Raw genomic sequence first — 18,329 nt, forward strand, 5'->3', positions numbered from 1 at the left:
AAAAAACATTTTCTATTAAAGGGTGTGACCTAATTTTTACCATCTATATGAAATCATGTCTTAGAGTTGACACACAGCTGAGCCATTTTGACCAGTTTGCTTCAAAAATATTGGTTTGGTTCCTTAGTTTTAATGTAATTCTCTCCATCATATAAATAAATTATATCATTCCACGCCATTTTCTGGTGACACATGAAAGAAAGAAAGAGAAAGTCTGAAAATCTAAAATACAACATGAAATGAAACGAATACAGAGGAGGTTTCAGCTGTAATAACTTCCCCTGCTGCACAAAAGAGTCAAATACCAGACAAAGAATTTAAAAATGTCAGAGGAAACACAACTCTGCACCTGGAGCCTTGAGTTTGTTCCAGCTCTGATTAACTCGTCGTTTCCTCTGTCCTCAGGTATTTCATCAACCTGTGTCAGGGTATCCACGGCGACGTGCTGGACTGTCCGGAGGGAGCGACGGTGTGTCGACGCTCCGCGGCGGGACAGACTCACACACTGGGCCGAGTTTACACCCAGAAGATGAGCTACGCTGGTGAGTGATCGAGTCCAACACACAGAAACAGATGGAAGTGATCAGTAGCTTTAATTGTCTCCTCAAAGGAATTTAAAGGGATAGTTCAACATTTTGGCAAATTGGCCCATTGCCATAATCCCTATAGTCATAGCAGTAGGTTCGTTACTTTAAATTGTCGGTGCAAGCTATTTTTAGAACGGCGGAGCAGAGCCGTGAGCTGCTCAGAGCTACGCTACGGAGGCTCATGGGATTTCTTGGTTTCCCTCATCAAACTCATCAAATACACAATCCAACAACTCCAAAACGCTCTGGTGGACAAGTTGTGAGCTGCACATTCACCACGCTATGAGATAATAACACAACGTTACCAGACAGAGTTGTTGTAGAGGGAAATTCATGCAAAACCGCTGATGCGCGTTGCCTACTGCTATGACTATAGAGATTATGGCAATGGGCCAATTTGCCAAAATGTTGAACTATCCCTTTAACAAATGTTTCTGATGAGGTCTTTTTCTCTGAACATCTCAGAAAGCGGTGCATGTGTTGTAGTGAACGCAATGAAATAAAAATCAATAATTAGATAAATATATTGAATTTTTTTTTTCTCTCTCTCTCTACAGACGATATGATCTCTGTCAATTATTCTGCCGGCGACGACGCCTGTGGTAACGGAGTGAAGGCTAAGACTGTGATCCGGCTGAGCTGTGGCTCCACTGTGGGACGCCCAGCGATCATCAGGTAACACACACACACACTCACACACACACTAAAGATCTATAATTTTACTGCCATATATAACAATAATTAAGTAAGGAGAATAAAAAGAAACGTTCGAACGTTCGTCAATGCTGAGAGACACAACAAACCACATTCCACATTAACATTCATTGACTCTGGTTCAGTCTCCGTAACGACCTGTTAACAGCACGACGCCGTTTTGTTTTTCTAGTTGAACTTTATCTGGTTAAAGTTTGATTGAAGATGTTTTACAGGACGTTTTTGTTTTCTCTCAGTGACGTCCTGTCGCTCACACACAGACACGAGTCTCTGATCCAAACTGTTCAAGTGTTAAACAGTCGTTCTTCAGCTCTGTTGTTTCTCTTTTTATCTACATGGTGACACTGATTAAAAGGCAGATTATATCAAATATATATGATAAATAAATAGGGATGTCACGATAACTTGTTTTCGCAATTAACCGCGGTATTAAACGCCACAATTAATCAATCAATCGTCATGATTCCTAAATACCGTCACTTTCCACAAAAGATTAAGTCTGAACCATATAGACAAATAAGCACCAAAATAAAGGTAAATGCATAGATGCTGGTTTAAATTAAGGTAATTTTCCTAATGTAACATTGAATTGGTAGGAATTTAAATGTTAGCATGTCATTTGTAATTAAAAAAAACTTTAAAAATAAACTTAAACATTTGGTATAGATGACAATTAATGACTTAAATATTAACTAAATTATTTTGTGTAAATAATTAGTAATGTAATTATATTTTTCGACTATTTTGATTTGATTTTACACATTCATAGTGCTGCGATAATCGTAATACCGTGATTATCTCTCTGACAATAATCGTAGAAAATGTATAATCGTGACATCATTAATGATAAATAAAAAGTTTGTTTATTTCACTTCCTTTATTTTCTCGTACACTATTTGACTTCCAGAAATCTGATAAAAACATGCAGCTGTGCTAATAGTAACATCTGTCTGTGTGTGTGTCTGTGTGTGTGTGTGTGTGTGTGTGTGTGCAGTGTTGATAAGGCGTCGTGTGAGTTTGTGATTGGATGGGAGACCCGGTCGGCGTGCGCCGTGAAGCAGCATGAGGTGGAGATGGTGAACGGGACGATCCAGGTTCCTGACACCGGCGCCAGTTTCAGCCTGGGGGCGCTCTACTTCAGGTACCAGCAGCACACAGCAAGGAGCTTTTAAAGCACCGGCGGACCAGAGCGGTAGTGTTTTTCACCGGCGCGTAGCGTCCTAAACATCCTCATCTCCCGGTCACGTGCAACAACTGGGTGCTGACCTGTTGATCTGCCTATTTAGTGATTTTACAATCAGTATCTCATCGTTCATGGTGTCAACGAGGTGAAACGGCGTCTGAAAACCTCTGACCTGTTGACTTAAGGTCGGCCTCAGCCCGTTACAACGTTTTCAGGGTGTAGTGCGGGAAATATAATCCGCCGTAAACACGGTGTATTCAGGGTTCCTACGCTAGTATGGAAAGTATGGAATTTGATTTTATACATTTCTGTTTCCTTCCTGGAAATGTATAGAAAATGGAAACTATTGTATGGAAATATATTTATCTTAACACTTATCTGGGTTTGGTCTTATCTGAAGTTATTTGGGTTAATTATTTTGTATATTGTACCGAGCTACAATCTCCTGGAAATTATTTGGTTACATAATGGCATCCAAATTCAAAATAATGAAAACAAATTATTAATTGCATGATTTATTTACATGATACACTTCTATTTACTCAAATATCACAAATTATTTGATTTTTTTTTTTTTTACCAAGATGTCTGGAAAAAGTATGGAATTTGGAAATTTCAAATGTGTAGGAACCCTGTGTGTTTTATTTTGAAAATTAACCAGGTGTTTTGTTTTGCATTTTGTACACAATTTCCTGTCCCACACAGGCTGCTCTGTGCTCACTTTATGCGTCGTTACTCTCCCTCTTTGTTTTTTTTAGTCTCCTCAGACAAAACTTTTAATTTCTTTGGTTTTCTTGCTGCTTCTGCCATGATAGCGGTTCATAATCCCACATAGGCGTTCGCTTCGACTTTCGTCTTTTTAACGAATGGGGAAAGGGGGAAGTGACGTCTGCCGTAAAACAGTCAGCACATGTGTAGTTCGGGGTTCCTACCATCCACCTGGAAGCTGCTTAGTGACAGTGAAGGCGATACAGACACTTGTCATTCAACCTGTTGTAAGTCGATGTGCCATCACAAAGGTTCTGAAAATATTATATGAAGGTTGAAAAAGTTACTTAGTGTTGGTTTAATTCAATCAGCTAAACTCTTTTTCTCTCCTTCATCTTCATCTTCTTCTTCTCAGCCACCATCAGGCTTCAGGCGACATCCGTCCCAACGGCGACAGCTACATCTACCACATCCAGCTGTCGGGCATCACCAACAACTCTCTGTCCAGCTGCATCGGCGCCAACATCTGCCAGGTGAAGCTCAACGCCTCCTACAAGCGCAAGATCGGCTCGTCCAGCAAGGCCAAGTACTACATCAAAGGAGGGAACCTGGACGTCATGGTGCCGTCCGATTCCACGTGCGGCCGAGAGAAAACCAAGACGGTGTCGTCCACCATCATGTTCCACTGCAACCCGTCGGCCGGCGTCGGCATCCCAGAGTTCATGCTGGAGACGGACGAGTGCCAGTATCTGTTCGTGTGGCACACCAACGCCGTGTGCGGGCTGACGTGAGTAAATAAACGCCTCGACTCCGCCACATCTGAAACATCTGCTGCCCAGTGGTTTAAAAGTCATCTATTCAATCGGATTTTGGATCATGGATCGGATCAAATCTTGAAAATGGTGTCGGATTCTGAGATCGGACTAGATCATGTGATCCAAACTGGTCAAGTAAAGAATAATAATAATAAAACAAAGTAAACTTTTGATCATTCCACAAATTAAGAACTTTTCCCAAACTACTGGACATTTAAATTAAAATTTGAAAACATGGAAAAGTATTCACAGTGTATGGGACTAATGTACTGTATATTTGCTCACTTTATTTATTTAAAGGGATAGTTCAACATTTTGGCAAATTGGCCCATTGCCATAATCCCTATAGTCATAGCAGTAGGTTCGTTACCTTTAATTGTCGGTGCAAGCTATTTTTAGAACGGCGGAGCAGAGCCGTGAGCTGCTCAGAGCTACGCTACGGAGGCTCATTATGGGATTTCTTGGTTTCCCTCATCAAACTCATCAAACACACAATCCAACAACTCCAAAACGCTCTGGTGGACAAGTTGTGACCTGCACATTCACCACGCTATGAGATAATAACAGAAAGTTGTCTTAGAGGTAAATACAGAGACTGCTTGCTGAAAAACTGTCCCTGAAGGCAACGCGCATCAGCGGTTTTGCATGAATTTACCTCTAAAAATAGCTTGCACGACAATTAAAGGTAACAAACCTACTGCTATGACTATAGGGATTATGGCAATGGGCCAATTTGCCAAAATGTTGAACTATCCCTTTAAACATTGTTTTAACATTGAAGAAACAATACATACATATATATTGTTACATATTTTCAGATAAATACACTTTGAGTGACCCCACACTGCTGTTTACAGACCTAGCAGCCTTCAGTGTGATACACAGTCCCATTTCGAGCATTATTATCTAGATTTGGTAATCTTGAAAAGTTTCTATCTGAACGACGGGGATAAAAATGAGATGGATTACGTGATCCTGGATGGAAGAACAAGGGATTTCAAAATCTGGATAATTTCAATCCAGATTAAACCTTTTAACAACTGGGCCCAGGAATTTAAGTTCTTACTTTACTCCGGACGTTAAAGTTGGTGATTGATGAAGAAACGTCTCGTCTCGTCTCTCGTCTCTTGTCTCTGCAGAGCCGTGGACGCTCGGTCGTTGGACGACGGCGGCGACGCTCCGGCTCTGTCCCAGCGGAGCCAGGTGGTCGGCGTGGTGCTGAGTCTGCTGATGGTGGGCGTGTCTGTCTGTCTGCTCGGCCTCCTGCTGCGCAAGAGAGAGAGGAGGTGACCGGCGCCACGGAGGAGAAACCTGAATTTTATTGATTGTTTTTGTTTTAGTACATTTTTTATGAATGAACTCTTTGTGTTGTGGTTTTACAGGGAGCTGGTGATGCAGAAAGTCGCCGGCTGCTGCAGGAGAGGAAACCAGGTGTCGTATAAATACTCCAAGGTGAGGGCTGATGGGTGCATTGTTGGGCTCGTTACTTTTAAGAAGCAATTAGTTATAGTTTCTAGTTACTTTCCCCCAAAAGTAACCGAATTACTACATCAGAAAAAGTAACTAATCACCAGAAAAAGTAACTATTGCATTACCTTTTAAAAAATAAAATGCTCAAATATGTCAAATTACTTGGACTCAGCCTTTTTCCGACTAGTTGATGGACTAAGAAATAAAAAAATGTGTAGTCTAGCTATATAACAAACACTTAAACATGTGTATTATTATTTTGTGACGGGACTTCTTGAGTCAAGTAATGGCGCATTTAATTGTTAGTAACGGTAACGGCGTTATAACGGGGGAAACAGTAACTTTTTGGATTACTCGTTACTGAAAAAGTAGCGCCGTTATTTCATAACGCCGTTAGTCCCATCATCGGATGTGTGATGTCAGAGATCGTGGGTTTGAGTCCGTGGACGTTTCTGCTCCTTCAGGTGAACATGGACGACGAGGGCGGCGAGGAGGAGATGGAGTGGCTGATGGAGGAGCTGGAAGCCCCTCCCACCTCCTCCACCTCCTTCACCGCCTCTTCGTCTTCGTCCTCCTCCTCGTCCCGCCCCCGGGGAGGCAGGAGTAACCACGGCAACGGCCACATCAGGACCAAGACGGTGAACACGGACGGGCTGCGCTCGTTCACGCTGGACGAGCAGGACGACGACGACAGCGAGGACGAGGTGCTGAGCGTCCCCGGCGTGCAGGTGCTGAAGGCGTCGAGGAACTCGGCCGCTCATCGCAGCGTCTTCCTGCAGGTCAGAGGTCACGGGTGTTAATGTACAGTTACATGGAACTAAAACTAAGACTAGATATAATTAATTAATATAAATAATTTAGGAAACTGAAATAAAAATACAAGAACTAAATATTAACAACACTGAACAATGCAAACCCAACTAAAACTAAAGTGAATGTCAGAAAACATCAGTTAGAGGTAGATGAAGCAAGGCAGCTTTATTTATATAGCACATTTCATACGAAGGGGCAACTTTATGAGCTTTATATAAAGACAAAACATTGAACAGTAAAAACTGGAAGAAAAAAAAGGTAAAAAAAAAAAAAAAAGGAAACATTAAACATACTATTCAAAGCAAGAACAAAGAATTAAGAAAGTGCAGAGGAAAAAATGGAAACTAGACTAAAATAGAGCATAAAGATCAATGTAAACGTACCAACTGTTAAAGGCTGGCAAGGAGTAGTGTTTGATCTAGTGCCATTAGAATATCTTACATGCATATTGCATTTAAAAACAGACCAATTCTATAAAGTCTGGACACCTATTTGAACTATGTAGAGCCTGGTGTCTCTAATATAATATTGCAGGGATATTCTTGACTGCTCATACCGTTCATTTGTCTTGTTCTGTCCGTTTGTTTTGCTTCTCATTCCTGTGGACCATATTATGTATCCACCCTTTACTTGTAAAAGTTTTTTAAAAAATAATAGAGCATAAAATATGAGTTTGCTGCATGAAATATTGATTTAAAACCTGAAAAACTAAGACTGAATAAAAACTAGTCAATTCTTCAAAAATAAAAACTTAACTGAAGCTGCTTTATCACTGAAATAAAAAATATAAAATCTAATGAAAATGTTAAAACTATAACTCTGCTCTCTCTCTCTGATGTTTCAGGAGGAGAGCGACGAGGACCTGGTTGGTCTCCTCGACGACTCCGACCGGAAGCGGAAGAGCGGCGGCGGCGGTGGAAGCAGCAGCGGCGGCGGCGGCAACAGGCCCCGCCCCTCCCACGGCCGTCACCACGGTAACAACAGCAACACGGCAGCCAACAGGAAACGGGACGAGGACGACAGTGACGAGGACCTCCTCCGGGTGTGATGTCACTCCCTCACTCCCCCCCCCCCCTCTCCTCCCACGGCAGTGCACCTCCCGCCCTCTCTGAACTCTTCTCTCTCAGTGAATGTCTCCATAGCAACAACAACGACAACAGTGAAACAACAACAACAACAACGACAACAGAAACTTTTCCCCTCTCTCTCTTCGGGACTCTTTTGTGTTTGTTTTGTTGGACTGCACCTTTAACTCCTTTAAGACTCTCTCCAGTCCACTGTCTACAGACGTCAGCACACCCACAATCTTATTTATTGATTATTGATTATTGATTAGCTGATTATTTAAAGTGTTTTCAGGCCGTTTTTTCTGACCTGCTCTCTAGTTTTCACACATTTTCTTATTATCATCAATATTATTATTATTATTAAAATAAAATTGCTTCACTCCGGCCACATTTCTTCTGACTGACAGGAGGAGGAGGCGTTACCGTGGCGACTCTGCAGCGACACGTTGTTAAAGGAGAAGTCCGGTCATTTTCTAAGTAATGCTCTACAGCTCTATAGGTCCCAGAGTGCAACCGTAGGAAAATACCCGAGAAAAATATGTGCAGCCCGGACCTAGCTCTCCTCCTGCTAGCTGCACTACACTGCAGTTAAACAGCAAAGTAATGGGGGCAGTTCTTCTAACTGCGACTTTGGCCTCTATATAAAGCTCAAAATGTCACTACACATGCTTTGCAGCATCCACCAGTTCCTTACCACACAACACTGAGTGTGCATAACTCTGTTGATATGAGAGAGCAGTGTTAACGTGTGTTTTTATCACGTAGCTCTGTTTATGCTAGCTTCCTGGTTAGACCTTACTAGTCGACTGTCGAGTTTACATCAATCCATGGATTTAGGAGGAAAAAACATGATTTTGGATGTATAAAAAAGCATCAATATGAATATATCTGCTTTTTTTCCCATCCACAATCTATTTTTTCCTCCTAAATCCATGTTTTCCTTGCGTTTTTGTCTTTGTTGATGGAAACAGTCCTGAGCTCGACAGTCGACTAGTAAGGTCTAACCAGGAAGCTAGAGTAAACAGAGCTACGTGATAAAAACACAAACGTTAACACTGCTCTCTCATATTAACAGTTATTCACACTCAGTGTTGTGTGGTAAGGAACTGGTGGATGTTGCAAAGCATTTGTAGTGATATTTTGAGCATTATATAGAGGCCAAAGTCACGGTTAGAAGAACTGTCACCATTACTTCACTGTTTAACTGCAGTGTAGCGCAGCTAGCAGGAGGAGAGCTAGGTCCAGTCTGCACTGATTTTTCTTGTTTTTTTTTCCTACAGTCGCACTCGGGGACCTATAGAGCTGTAGAGCGTTTACTTTTTTAAATTACAGGACTTCCCCTTTAAGAACAACATCGTATCTTTTTCCCCTCTGGGTGTTTTTAAAAACGAAGCTGTGCCATTATTTTTTTTTGCTTTAGCACTTTATCGTAGCATCGATTACCTACACGTGTCGCCGCAGAGCTCAGCCGCCACTTTTTTTTTTTTTACGTGTTTTTCCGTCCACTGGTCTGGACGTTTTGCAGGACGTTCGTTAGAAAAAAAGTGTGGCGAGACGGTGGTGAAGCAGGAAAGAGAGAGTGAGAGAGGCGGTCGCTAACGGAGACGGGAAACGGCAGGAAACTGGCTCAGCTCGCGCATTGTGTGGGCGGAGAAGTGTGCGTTTGTCTCTAAAGGGAATGAAGACGCCCCCCGTTTGTCTTTTCTTGCTGTTTACAGTTGCTATGAAAGCAAAATATTTTCTTTTTCTTTTCCCCCCTTGAAAAGAAGAGAGAAAAAATAAAAGTGCGATGCCTTCCTGACGATGAATTTAACGCTGCGTCTTCATCAGTGAATCAAACCCGGCGACAGGTTGATTTGTTTTGTTTTTGTTGTCTTGTGTTGATCAGAGACGTTAATGTACATAGATGATAATGTTCTATAATATGGACGCTTTCGTTTGTTCGTTTGTTTGTTTGTCGTCGTCACTGGTGACCTGCTCACGCGTTTGTTTGTTTTTATGATTATTTAATGGTCGTCTGAGCTGACGATGTGTTGAGTCTCTGTCCTGTGTGGAGACGGAGGCGGCCTTAAAGTGTGAATGAATGAACGGACGGACGGACGGTCGATGGCGGAGACTGAAACTTTGACGCGTTAGTTTAGCTTGTGTTGGTTTGGAAGCCCCTCCCCCTTTTGGCCCCGTGGCCCCTCCCCTTTTTTGGACCCTCCCACTAAAGCCATATCTCCTCAGCTGCCACTCAAACTAATCACGGGAAAGAAGTTGGGATTTTGTTTTTTCTCTGGTTTTTGTTTTTCTGTGATAGCGGACGACGTCGCTGCGTCACAAGTCAGATTTTAACTCTGTAAAGACAAGTTTGTTTTTTCGTTTTGTGCCGAAATCAGCCAATATTTTTGGAGCCAAACGCATGTGACGACGAGACTAAAGACAGAAATGAAATGAAATGAAATGAAGCATGAAGATGAGAAAAACCAGACGCCGACTCATGTTTAACACATTTTCTGCCTCATCATCATCATCATCAAACAGTTTCCACAACTCGGCTGTTTTGGGAGGTTATTTTATAACAAATTACACCTAAGCACGATGAGTAAACCGACACAGTATAAGCACACACACACACACACACACACACATACATACATACATACAGTGTTTGTGCACAGTCTCACTTTGCAGCTTCTTTTCATTCATAGTGATTAATTTAACTGTGTGTGTGTGTGTGTAGCTTTTATAAGAAGAACCAATCGAATCATACAAACCACGGTGGATTTAATCTTCTGCACATTAAGAAACAGTGTTTTTGTTTCATTATTGATGCCACAGGTGATTGGTTTTTTTTTGTCAGTGAACAGACGATAAAAAGGTTTTAATAGCGAGCGGTGCCACAGCTTTTCCTACAGAGGTAAAAAAAAAGATGGTGATCACACGAGGGTAAAAATTCACCTTTCTCAGTATTTAATCCACGTAAACTGGATGATGTCATCGCCAAAAATGTCTCATTAGCCATCAATCAGCAAAGAAAGTTCACCATTCAGGGTATTTCTAAAGCTTTGTACATGAATTTGCTAAAATAGAAAAAAAGAAAAACAAGTTTTTGTAAGATGCCACTTGTCCAAAACACGAAAACACAAAACACAACGGAGACAAAATGACAGAGAAAACTCTCAAAGCTCAGTGTTTTACAGTTTGAGTTGAGCCATAAAAATGAAATTAAACCCAAACGTCCACACAGGTTTCCTCTTCTGTCGTCACAAACACATAGAAACCAGAACTTTCTTTCCACAGAGATCATGAAGCAGCTTTGTTTACATCTCACATATCATATTATCAGTTAATTATTTGCAGAATTACATAATCAATAACATCGTCCTGAAAGTTTCCTACATTACAATACAGATATCAACTTCAGTGTGTTTGTACTAAGTCCAGCTAGAGTTGCCTGCTGCTCGCTGATCTGACAGATGTTTTTTTAATTTAATTTAATTTAATTTAATTTTGTAAAACAACTTTTAAAAACATTGTCATTGATTCAGCATGAGTTTGAGTTTTTCTAAAGATGAAACCTCAGCGGTTTGGACCTGATGAGATGAGGAGGAGGTTTGAGGTTTGGGGTTCGAACCCGTCTCTCCTGAGGAGAAGTCGTAGCCTCCTCGGTCGTCGCTCCATCGTTCAACGTAGTCGAGTCCGTTTTCCTGTAACTTATAGCACCAAAGTTTGTTTGTGTGGCTCATCTGCATGGTACTGAGCTGGACCGTGACGTGAACGGACGCTCTTGTGCTGTTTTTTTTATTATTATTTGGTTTTTTGTTTGTTAATTTGTCGTCACACACAACAAAGAGTTCGGGATGAGTGCTGCGTTCAGGGGCCGAGAAATGAGCTGGGAAAATTCAGTGACTTTAACGGGAAAAAAAGGAAGAAAAGAAAAAAAAAAGAAAGAGCACAAGAACTTCTCTGTGATGATTCGGTACTGTGGGAGATCATGATTATGTTTGAGTTGGTGTAAGTTATGTTGTTGTCTGATATGTTTTCAGCTCTTTGCCTGTTTTTTCCTATTTAAAAAACAAAAAAAAACAAAAACGTTGATGTAAAAAATATGACATTATTTGAATAAATAAGAGATCCGCTGTTTATCTCCGGAGTGGTTTCATCATGATTCCAGCTGTTCTCCTCTGTTTCTGTGTGTGTGTGTGTGTCTCTGCTGGAATTGGTCCAGATGTGGAAGTGGCATCTGGCAATCCTGCTGCGTCTACGGGCCAGAACCGGAGGAAAACGAACGTGAAGCCAGACCTGACTCATCTGGACCGACTAAAGACGTTTGTCGTGTTTTTTTGTTAATTGTTCTTCTGTTCGGCCATTTTCTTCCGCCTTTTTACGGTCTTCTTCTAGTCCTTCATACTTTGTGCTATTTCAACAATTCATATATCAAAACGTGCAGCTTTTTCTGGACTTTATCGGATGTATTCAAATTTTTCATACTTTTTATACTTTTTCAAATATTTAACTTTTTCTGATTTTTTTCAGCTTTATAATGTGTGTGTGTTGCGTCTAACGAGCAGAGCCAGAGTGGTGCTAGAGTGGAGAGAGGCAAAAAAACATTCTAGAGTTTTTCTGGCTAAACTGTCAGCATGGCCACAAATTAAACTCTAGACAAATTATTTTCTCCAGTTTTGTAGCCACACTTGTCTTCTGGCTAAAATTCTGGTCAAAAATGCAAAGAGACTTAGATAATAATTTAAAATATTTTTTAAATGCAGCCAGGGAGCTCTCTGCTCTCATTCAGCTCAATGCATTTTTTTCACAGCAGCAGGAGAAGGAGCTCAACTTTGTAACTTGCTGTTAAGTGCTTTTTAATTCATTTTAATTCACCAAAAAATAGTCACAGGTCACAAAAAAGTCCTCTACTTACTTGTTGTGGCTCATTTATACTATTTTCTTCTTTTTTTTAAGCATCATTGAAAAATCTCACATTCATCAAAGTCTCAACCTCTCTTCTCCACAACTCTGTCTGTAGTCCAGTTGGTAAGGTGGCCGCTTGCCAACCCCAAGGTCACTAGTTTGAATCCAGGCTGATCAATCTTGTTATATGATGTTGAATTCTGCTCCCCTCCCCCACCCTCAATTGGTTACAGGTGTTCGTTAAGAGACGCATTAATTGCTACTGCCACCGTTTGCAGCACATCATCACATTACAATGGCAACATACTTATGTCTGTGCTCTCTGTGGCGAAGCGGCAGAGTAAAAGTTTAGTGATCATGAGGTTGTGGGTTTGATTCCTGGTTCAAATCTTGCCTCAACAACAATTATAGTGAATTATTTTCCCAGTCGTCCTCTGTTGACTTCTGATAACTTGCTTCATGTTGAAACTGCTGCTCTCAGCCTGAAATTCACAGAAATTTTCATTTTAGTCATTCAAGCTTGACTCTCAAGCTTTCTTGGTGTTGACACAGTGTGTTTCCAACAGGTGCAGCTTTGGGCTCGTTAACTTCAGAGTGAGACAGAGTTCAGCTCATCAACAGACAACAGTCTCTCTAACTGTGTGTATACTGTGGCTTTGAGGCAGTGAGTTCGATTCCTACCTCGGTCAAACATTTGTATGGTGATCACTGCTTGCACTATTTGCTAATTCTGCAACAGCGTTCAGCTGCTTTCAGCATTCACACCATTTCCATTCTTGGAAATGCTTTTTCTAGTTTCTAATAAAGTTGCATATTTGTCGAATTAGTAAACACTTAAATAATAATAATAATACTTTGTTTGGATAGGGACAGTGCATATTGATGAACAATAGTGAAAAGAATACTGTTGTAAATATGCCGGATTATAACAGAGCTCCTCCGCAATCCCTAATAAATAAATAAATAAATAAAATACAACTACACAACATAGAATAAAAACAATACAATTAATAAAATACAGATAACAGTATACTGTATAATCATATAAATATTGATTGACAGCCCTAATCTAAATTCAACCTGTTCCATAATTTCACTTCCTTCACTGCATGCAGTGTCTTTAAAGTGTCCAGATGGTGCATTCAAATACAACTGGAAAAGATAAGGTTCAATCCAAATTGTCCCCTTAAGGTGAGAGAAAAACTTTTTTTTTTTCATGCATTGATCAATTTTGAATCTTACATTTTGAGATTTTGGGCTATTTTTCTCCCTTAACACGTCTTCTTTCAGACTAGGGGAAAGAAATGGTAGAAAATCCACATTAAGGTTTTTATTTTACTTCATTTTGTCTTCTATTTGTCAGTAGATTTCTCCTAAATTCACCAAAGGTTAACAGCTACTGTGACATGCTGCCTGTTGTCTGACCAATGTCATCTTGGGTATCATTGTAAAGCTCTCTCTCTCTCCTGAACCAATCATAAAAGTAAGATTTACAGTAACAATCTATGGAATTTTACAATACAAGTCTTTAAAGGCCGTTTTCTCTAAATGAGTTTTTCCTCAGACTCTGAGCTAGAAATCTTCACTTCAGCAGCACTTACAGACACCAAACCTTCTAGTTTTATTCCTGTCTATATTCTGAAGGTTTTTACAGAGGGGATTGTTGATATATCATTCACAGCCTGATTTATACAACATTTTATTCCTAAAAACATGGAGAAATTTGATTTTTTTTTTTGGGCTGGTGACAGTATTTTCTCATTTACAGAGTGATAAAAAGACATATCCAAAATCCTCCTCTGTAAAAACTTCTGACTCTAATATGTCAACAAAATAAAACAAGAATTTTGAAAGGGGCTTTATCCATTGTTCAGATTTTGGTTCTGAAAATGTATGCAAATTAGCGCATATAATAAGATATTGCCTCATTTACATAGTCTATTTAAACATAAAATTTCACAAAACTTGTAACACAAAAAAATATTTGTCTTAATGTAAGTGATAAACTTGGGAATGATATCTGTTTAATTTAATTTATTTTTACCCTATTCACCTGTAGTATGATCTCACCTTAAGGCCTTATATTATTAACCCCAACAGGTGCAACAGGCTGATAGATCCCTGCAGCAGCATCTTACTGTAATCAGTCAGTAAGTGATGGTGCAGCAGCTTTGAGAGAAGACAAAACGTTGTTGCCTCACGTTTGATGTCATGATGTCACATTAATGTTTGACGGATTCCTGCGAACTGCATCTAAATGTTCACTGATTCACAGTGTGCAACGTGTGTGTGTGTGTGTGTGTGTGTGTGTGTGTGTGTGTGTGTGTGTGTGTGTGTGTGTGTGTGTGTGTGTGTGTGTGTGTGTGTGTGTGTGTGTGTGTGTGTGTGTGTGTGTGTGTGTGTGTGTGTGTAGAGAGGAGCTGCATGGATGTTAATGTTAATACACTTCAGGTAAGAGGAGTGTGTGTGTCTCTGACGTGTGAAGCTGTGATAACAAACGTGTGTTAATGCTCCGCTGCTCTGCAGGTTCTGGACCTTTGCTCCTGCTCGTCCTGTTAAAACCCAGAGCAGCTCCTCAACTCACTCACTCTGTCTGTCACACTCTGAGGAAGTTGTTCAGAGAGGGAATCGAACCTGCATCCCTACTAGCCCACTACTGTCTGTCTGTCACCATGACGACCTTTGATGACATCCTGGAGGAGGCCGGGAAGTTCGGCCGCTGCCAGAAGCGCATCTTCGCGCTGTTCTGCATGGTGTCGATGCCGTGGGCCGGGGTCTACGTGGGCATCGTGTTCCAGGGCTTCACGCCGGACCACTGGTGCCGGGACGCGGCCGTGGCGGAGCGGCGGCAGCAGTGCGGCTGGAGCGCGGCCCGCGGGCGCGGCCTCACGGCGCCGCTGGTCAACAGCTCCGGGGTCCCGGCGCACAGCGGCTGCGAGCACTACGAGCTGGACTGGAACAGGACCGGACTCAGCTGCGACACCCGGGACCTGCAGGACCTGCGGGACCTGGACCCGAGCCAGACCCCCACCACGGCCTGCAGGGAGGGCTGGGAGTACGACTACGAGGGGAGGCAGTCCTTCGTCACCGAGGTGAGGAGGAGGAGGAGAAAACAGTTGGCAAAGAACAGCAATTAGACAAAAAAATAAGAAAATAAAAATAACAGAATACAGACACAATAAGTGGTCAATCAGGATTTAAAAAAAAAAGTTTATAGGCTATAATATCATTTCATTTAGGTATGAAGCAAATATTGCAGTGGGTTTTTTTTAACGTTTTTTTTTTAAAAACGAAGCATTTTGCCAAAATAATTAAATTATTGTTCCCAAAAAGAAGAGGAGGAGGTCAGGAAACTGAACTAGTGCGGGATCAGGAGGCTTCATCTTCTTCTTTTCTTTTCTTTTTCTTCTTCTTTATGTCCTTCTTCTTCTTCTTCTTGCTCATCTTCTTTTTCTTCTTCATCATCTTTCTTTCTTCTTTTTCTTCCTTATCTTCTTTTTTCTTCTTGCCGTAGCTCCGTGGCCCCATCAAAATTTCCCAGAGGAAATTTTCTAGTTTATCTTCTTTTTCTTTTTTCCTTCTTTTTTCTTCTTTTTCTTAATCTTCTTCTTCACCATTTACTTTTTCTTCATCTTTTTTCTTCTTTTTCTTCTGCTTTTTTCTTCCTCCTCTTCTTCTTCCTCTCTTACATTAACCTATCTTATTAAACACCTGTGACATCAACAGCACAGTGTGTGTGATGCAGCTATAGGATCATTTCACATTTAATAGTATTTTGTACAGAATTGATCAAAACAAAGTCACAAAGTGCTTCAGAGTCGAGTAGATTCAAATAAGATTTTTTTTTTTAATCCAATAATTTTAAACTATAAAAACTATTTTTTTAAAAGCCTTTTGACAAAAGTTTTCAAAGTTGAATCTGATTTATTTGAGTTTCATTTGTTTTAAAGACAAAGATGATCAATGTGTACAGTATCTATTTTATTTAGCAATATCGGAATAAAGGGAGTTGGTAGAAGCTGAAGCAGTTTCCAATTTATAATCAATAGCTTATCATTTATATGATTGTTGTTGTTGTGAACTTGAACCAGGCCAGTAGTTAAATCTCCTCTTGACTTTCATGATCTGTGAATAATAAATGTTTAAGTGTCATAAAGGAATTCAAGAGATTCAGAAACAAAGTGCCGATGTTGTCACTGACCGTGTGTGTGTGTGTGTGTGTGTGTGTGTGTGTGTGTGTCAGTTTGACCTGGTGTGTGCTGACGCCTGGTTGGTCGACATGTACCAGGCGACGCTCAACGTGGGCTTCCTGGTCGGGAGCATCGCCATCGGTTACCTGGCCGACAGGTGAGTGACAGTGACTGCACTGCAAAAACTCAAAATCTTTCCAAGAATATTTGTCTCATTTCTAGTCAAAACTAATCTCTTTCCACTAAAATAAGACTCTTCACCTAAAAATGTAGCCTACTTGTTTTTAGATAATTTCCATTTGTTTCAAGCAAATTTTCACTTGAAATAAGTAGAAAAATCTGCCATTGAAAGCAAGTTTTTTTTTGTGCTTGTAATAAGAAAGAAAAACTTGCTCCACTATCAGATTATGTTAAGTCTAAGAGTCTAAAAACAAGCTACTTTTTTGTGTAGAATGAGATTTGGGTAACACTTAACTTGACGCCTGTCTCTATAACACATTATAACCATACTTATAATGAGGTATAATGCAGTTATAGCACTGTATAACTATAGTTATAAACATGCTTTATAACAATAATCATAACACACTATAAAGCATTTTATCTTGACTTATAAAGTCAGGTATTATAATACATTATAATTGTTAGTAACTCGCTGACAATGCCCACATTTATAATGCATTATAAATATAGTTATAATGTGTTATAATTGGCTTATAAACGTGTATAACTATCATTATAAACACTCATAAATTATCATAGGGCTTTATAACAATAAGCATAACACATCATAGAGCATTTTATCTCTATTATAATACTAAGACCTTATAAGCCATTATAAAATGCTCTATGATGTCTTATGATTATTGTTATAAAGCATTATGATCATTTATGAGTGTTCATAACTATAGTTATACAGTGCTATAACTGCATTATACCTCATTATAAGTATGGTTGTAATGTGTTATAGAGACAGGCGTCAAGTAAACGGCAAGGCAAGGCAATTTTATTTTTATTTTACAAAACAGTTTGTCTCAAAGGGCTTTACACGGCATCACAATAACATCCTCTGCCCTCAGACCCTCACATCGACTGAGGAAAAACTCCATGGGAAACCCTTTTAACAGGGAAAAATGAGAGAAACCTCAGGGTGAGCAACAACAGAGGAGGGATCCCTCACCCAGGACGGACAGACGTGCAATAGATGTTGTTACAGACAAGAAAACAGTTTTTTATTTTTTAAGTTTATTTTTTGGCTTTTTATGCCTTTATTTGATAGCCATAGTAGAGATAGACAGGAAAGGGGGAAGCAGAGAGAGGGGGAATGACATGCAGGAAAGGTCTGCCCGACGCGGGATTCGAACCGGGGACGCCTGCATTGAGGACTGTAGCCTCTACATGGGGCGGCCGCCTTAACCACTGCGCCATGCCCCCTTCCGCCCCTACAATAGTTGATTTGATTATACTTCTTGAAAAGTATTAAAAGGTGATAAATCAATTTTGGGAAAATTAAGACCCTTAAAAAGTATTAAAAAGTCTTTTCACGACTTTATAAAGTCTTAAATTTTGAAGGTATTTTGTCTAAATTAGCTGTCTAAGAGTTTGAGTCCTAAAAAACATTGTAAAAGTGTGTGAATTTATTCATTTTATGCCATGTGTCGTTTTGTTTTTTTGCCTTTGATTTATTATCCCAGCCTATTTTGAATTCTGTTGTATCATAGTGGTCTATAGTTTTTATCACAAACTAAAACTGTTCAGTTAAAAGTGTCACTAGTGTAAATGGTTACAGCTTGAAGTGGCGGTGAGGTGTTGAAAAATATTGAGAAGGTCTTGAAAAAGTCTTAAAAAGGTTTTAAAATTAACTTCAAGATCCCTGTATATACCCT

At 40.2% G+C, this 18,329-nt stretch overlaps 2 protein-coding genes across 4 annotated transcripts in view; both read left to right on the forward strand.

The window, feature by feature from the left end:
• igf2r (insulin-like growth factor 2 receptor) overlaps window positions 1-7,919 on the forward strand; it is a 74,855-nt gene extending 66,936 nt beyond the window's left edge. For both annotated transcript variants that reach the window (XM_085770472.1, XM_085770471.1), the window contains exons 42-49: window positions 406-542; window positions 1,145-1,262; window positions 2,296-2,442; window positions 3,608-3,979; window positions 5,147-5,293; window positions 5,390-5,459; window positions 5,942-6,256; window positions 7,135-7,919. In XM_085770472.1, the coding sequence (XP_085626598.1) occupies window positions 406-542; window positions 1,145-1,262; window positions 2,296-2,442; window positions 3,608-3,979; window positions 5,147-5,293; window positions 5,390-5,459; window positions 5,942-6,256; window positions 7,135-7,338 (1,510 nt within the window). In that variant the 3' untranslated portion in view covers window positions 7,339-7,919. The remainder of the gene's footprint in view (window positions 1-405; window positions 543-1,144; window positions 1,263-2,295; window positions 2,443-3,607; window positions 3,980-5,146; window positions 5,294-5,389; window positions 5,460-5,941; window positions 6,257-7,134) is intronic.
• Window positions 7,920-14,713: 6,794 nt separating this feature from the next.
• LOC146961290 (solute carrier family 22 member 2-like) overlaps window positions 14,714-18,329 on the forward strand; it is an 11,028-nt gene continuing 7,412 nt past the window's right edge. Inside the window, exons 1-2 of one of the 2 annotated variants that reach the window (XM_085770563.1) lie at window positions 14,714-15,345; window positions 16,497-16,600. In XM_085770563.1, the coding sequence (XP_085626689.1) occupies window positions 14,761-15,345; window positions 16,497-16,600 (689 nt within the window). In that variant the 5' untranslated portion in view covers window positions 14,714-14,760. The remainder of the gene's footprint in view (window positions 15,346-16,496; window positions 16,601-18,329) is intronic. The other variant, XM_085770564.1, reaches the window with a different exon arrangement.

Source organism: Trachurus japonicus, chromosome 24 (assembly GCF_045865225.1).
Source record: "Trachurus japonicus isolate A0001 chromosome 24, Traja_1.0".
NCBI lineage: Eukaryota > Metazoa > Chordata > Actinopteri > Carangiformes > Carangidae > Trachurus > Trachurus japonicus.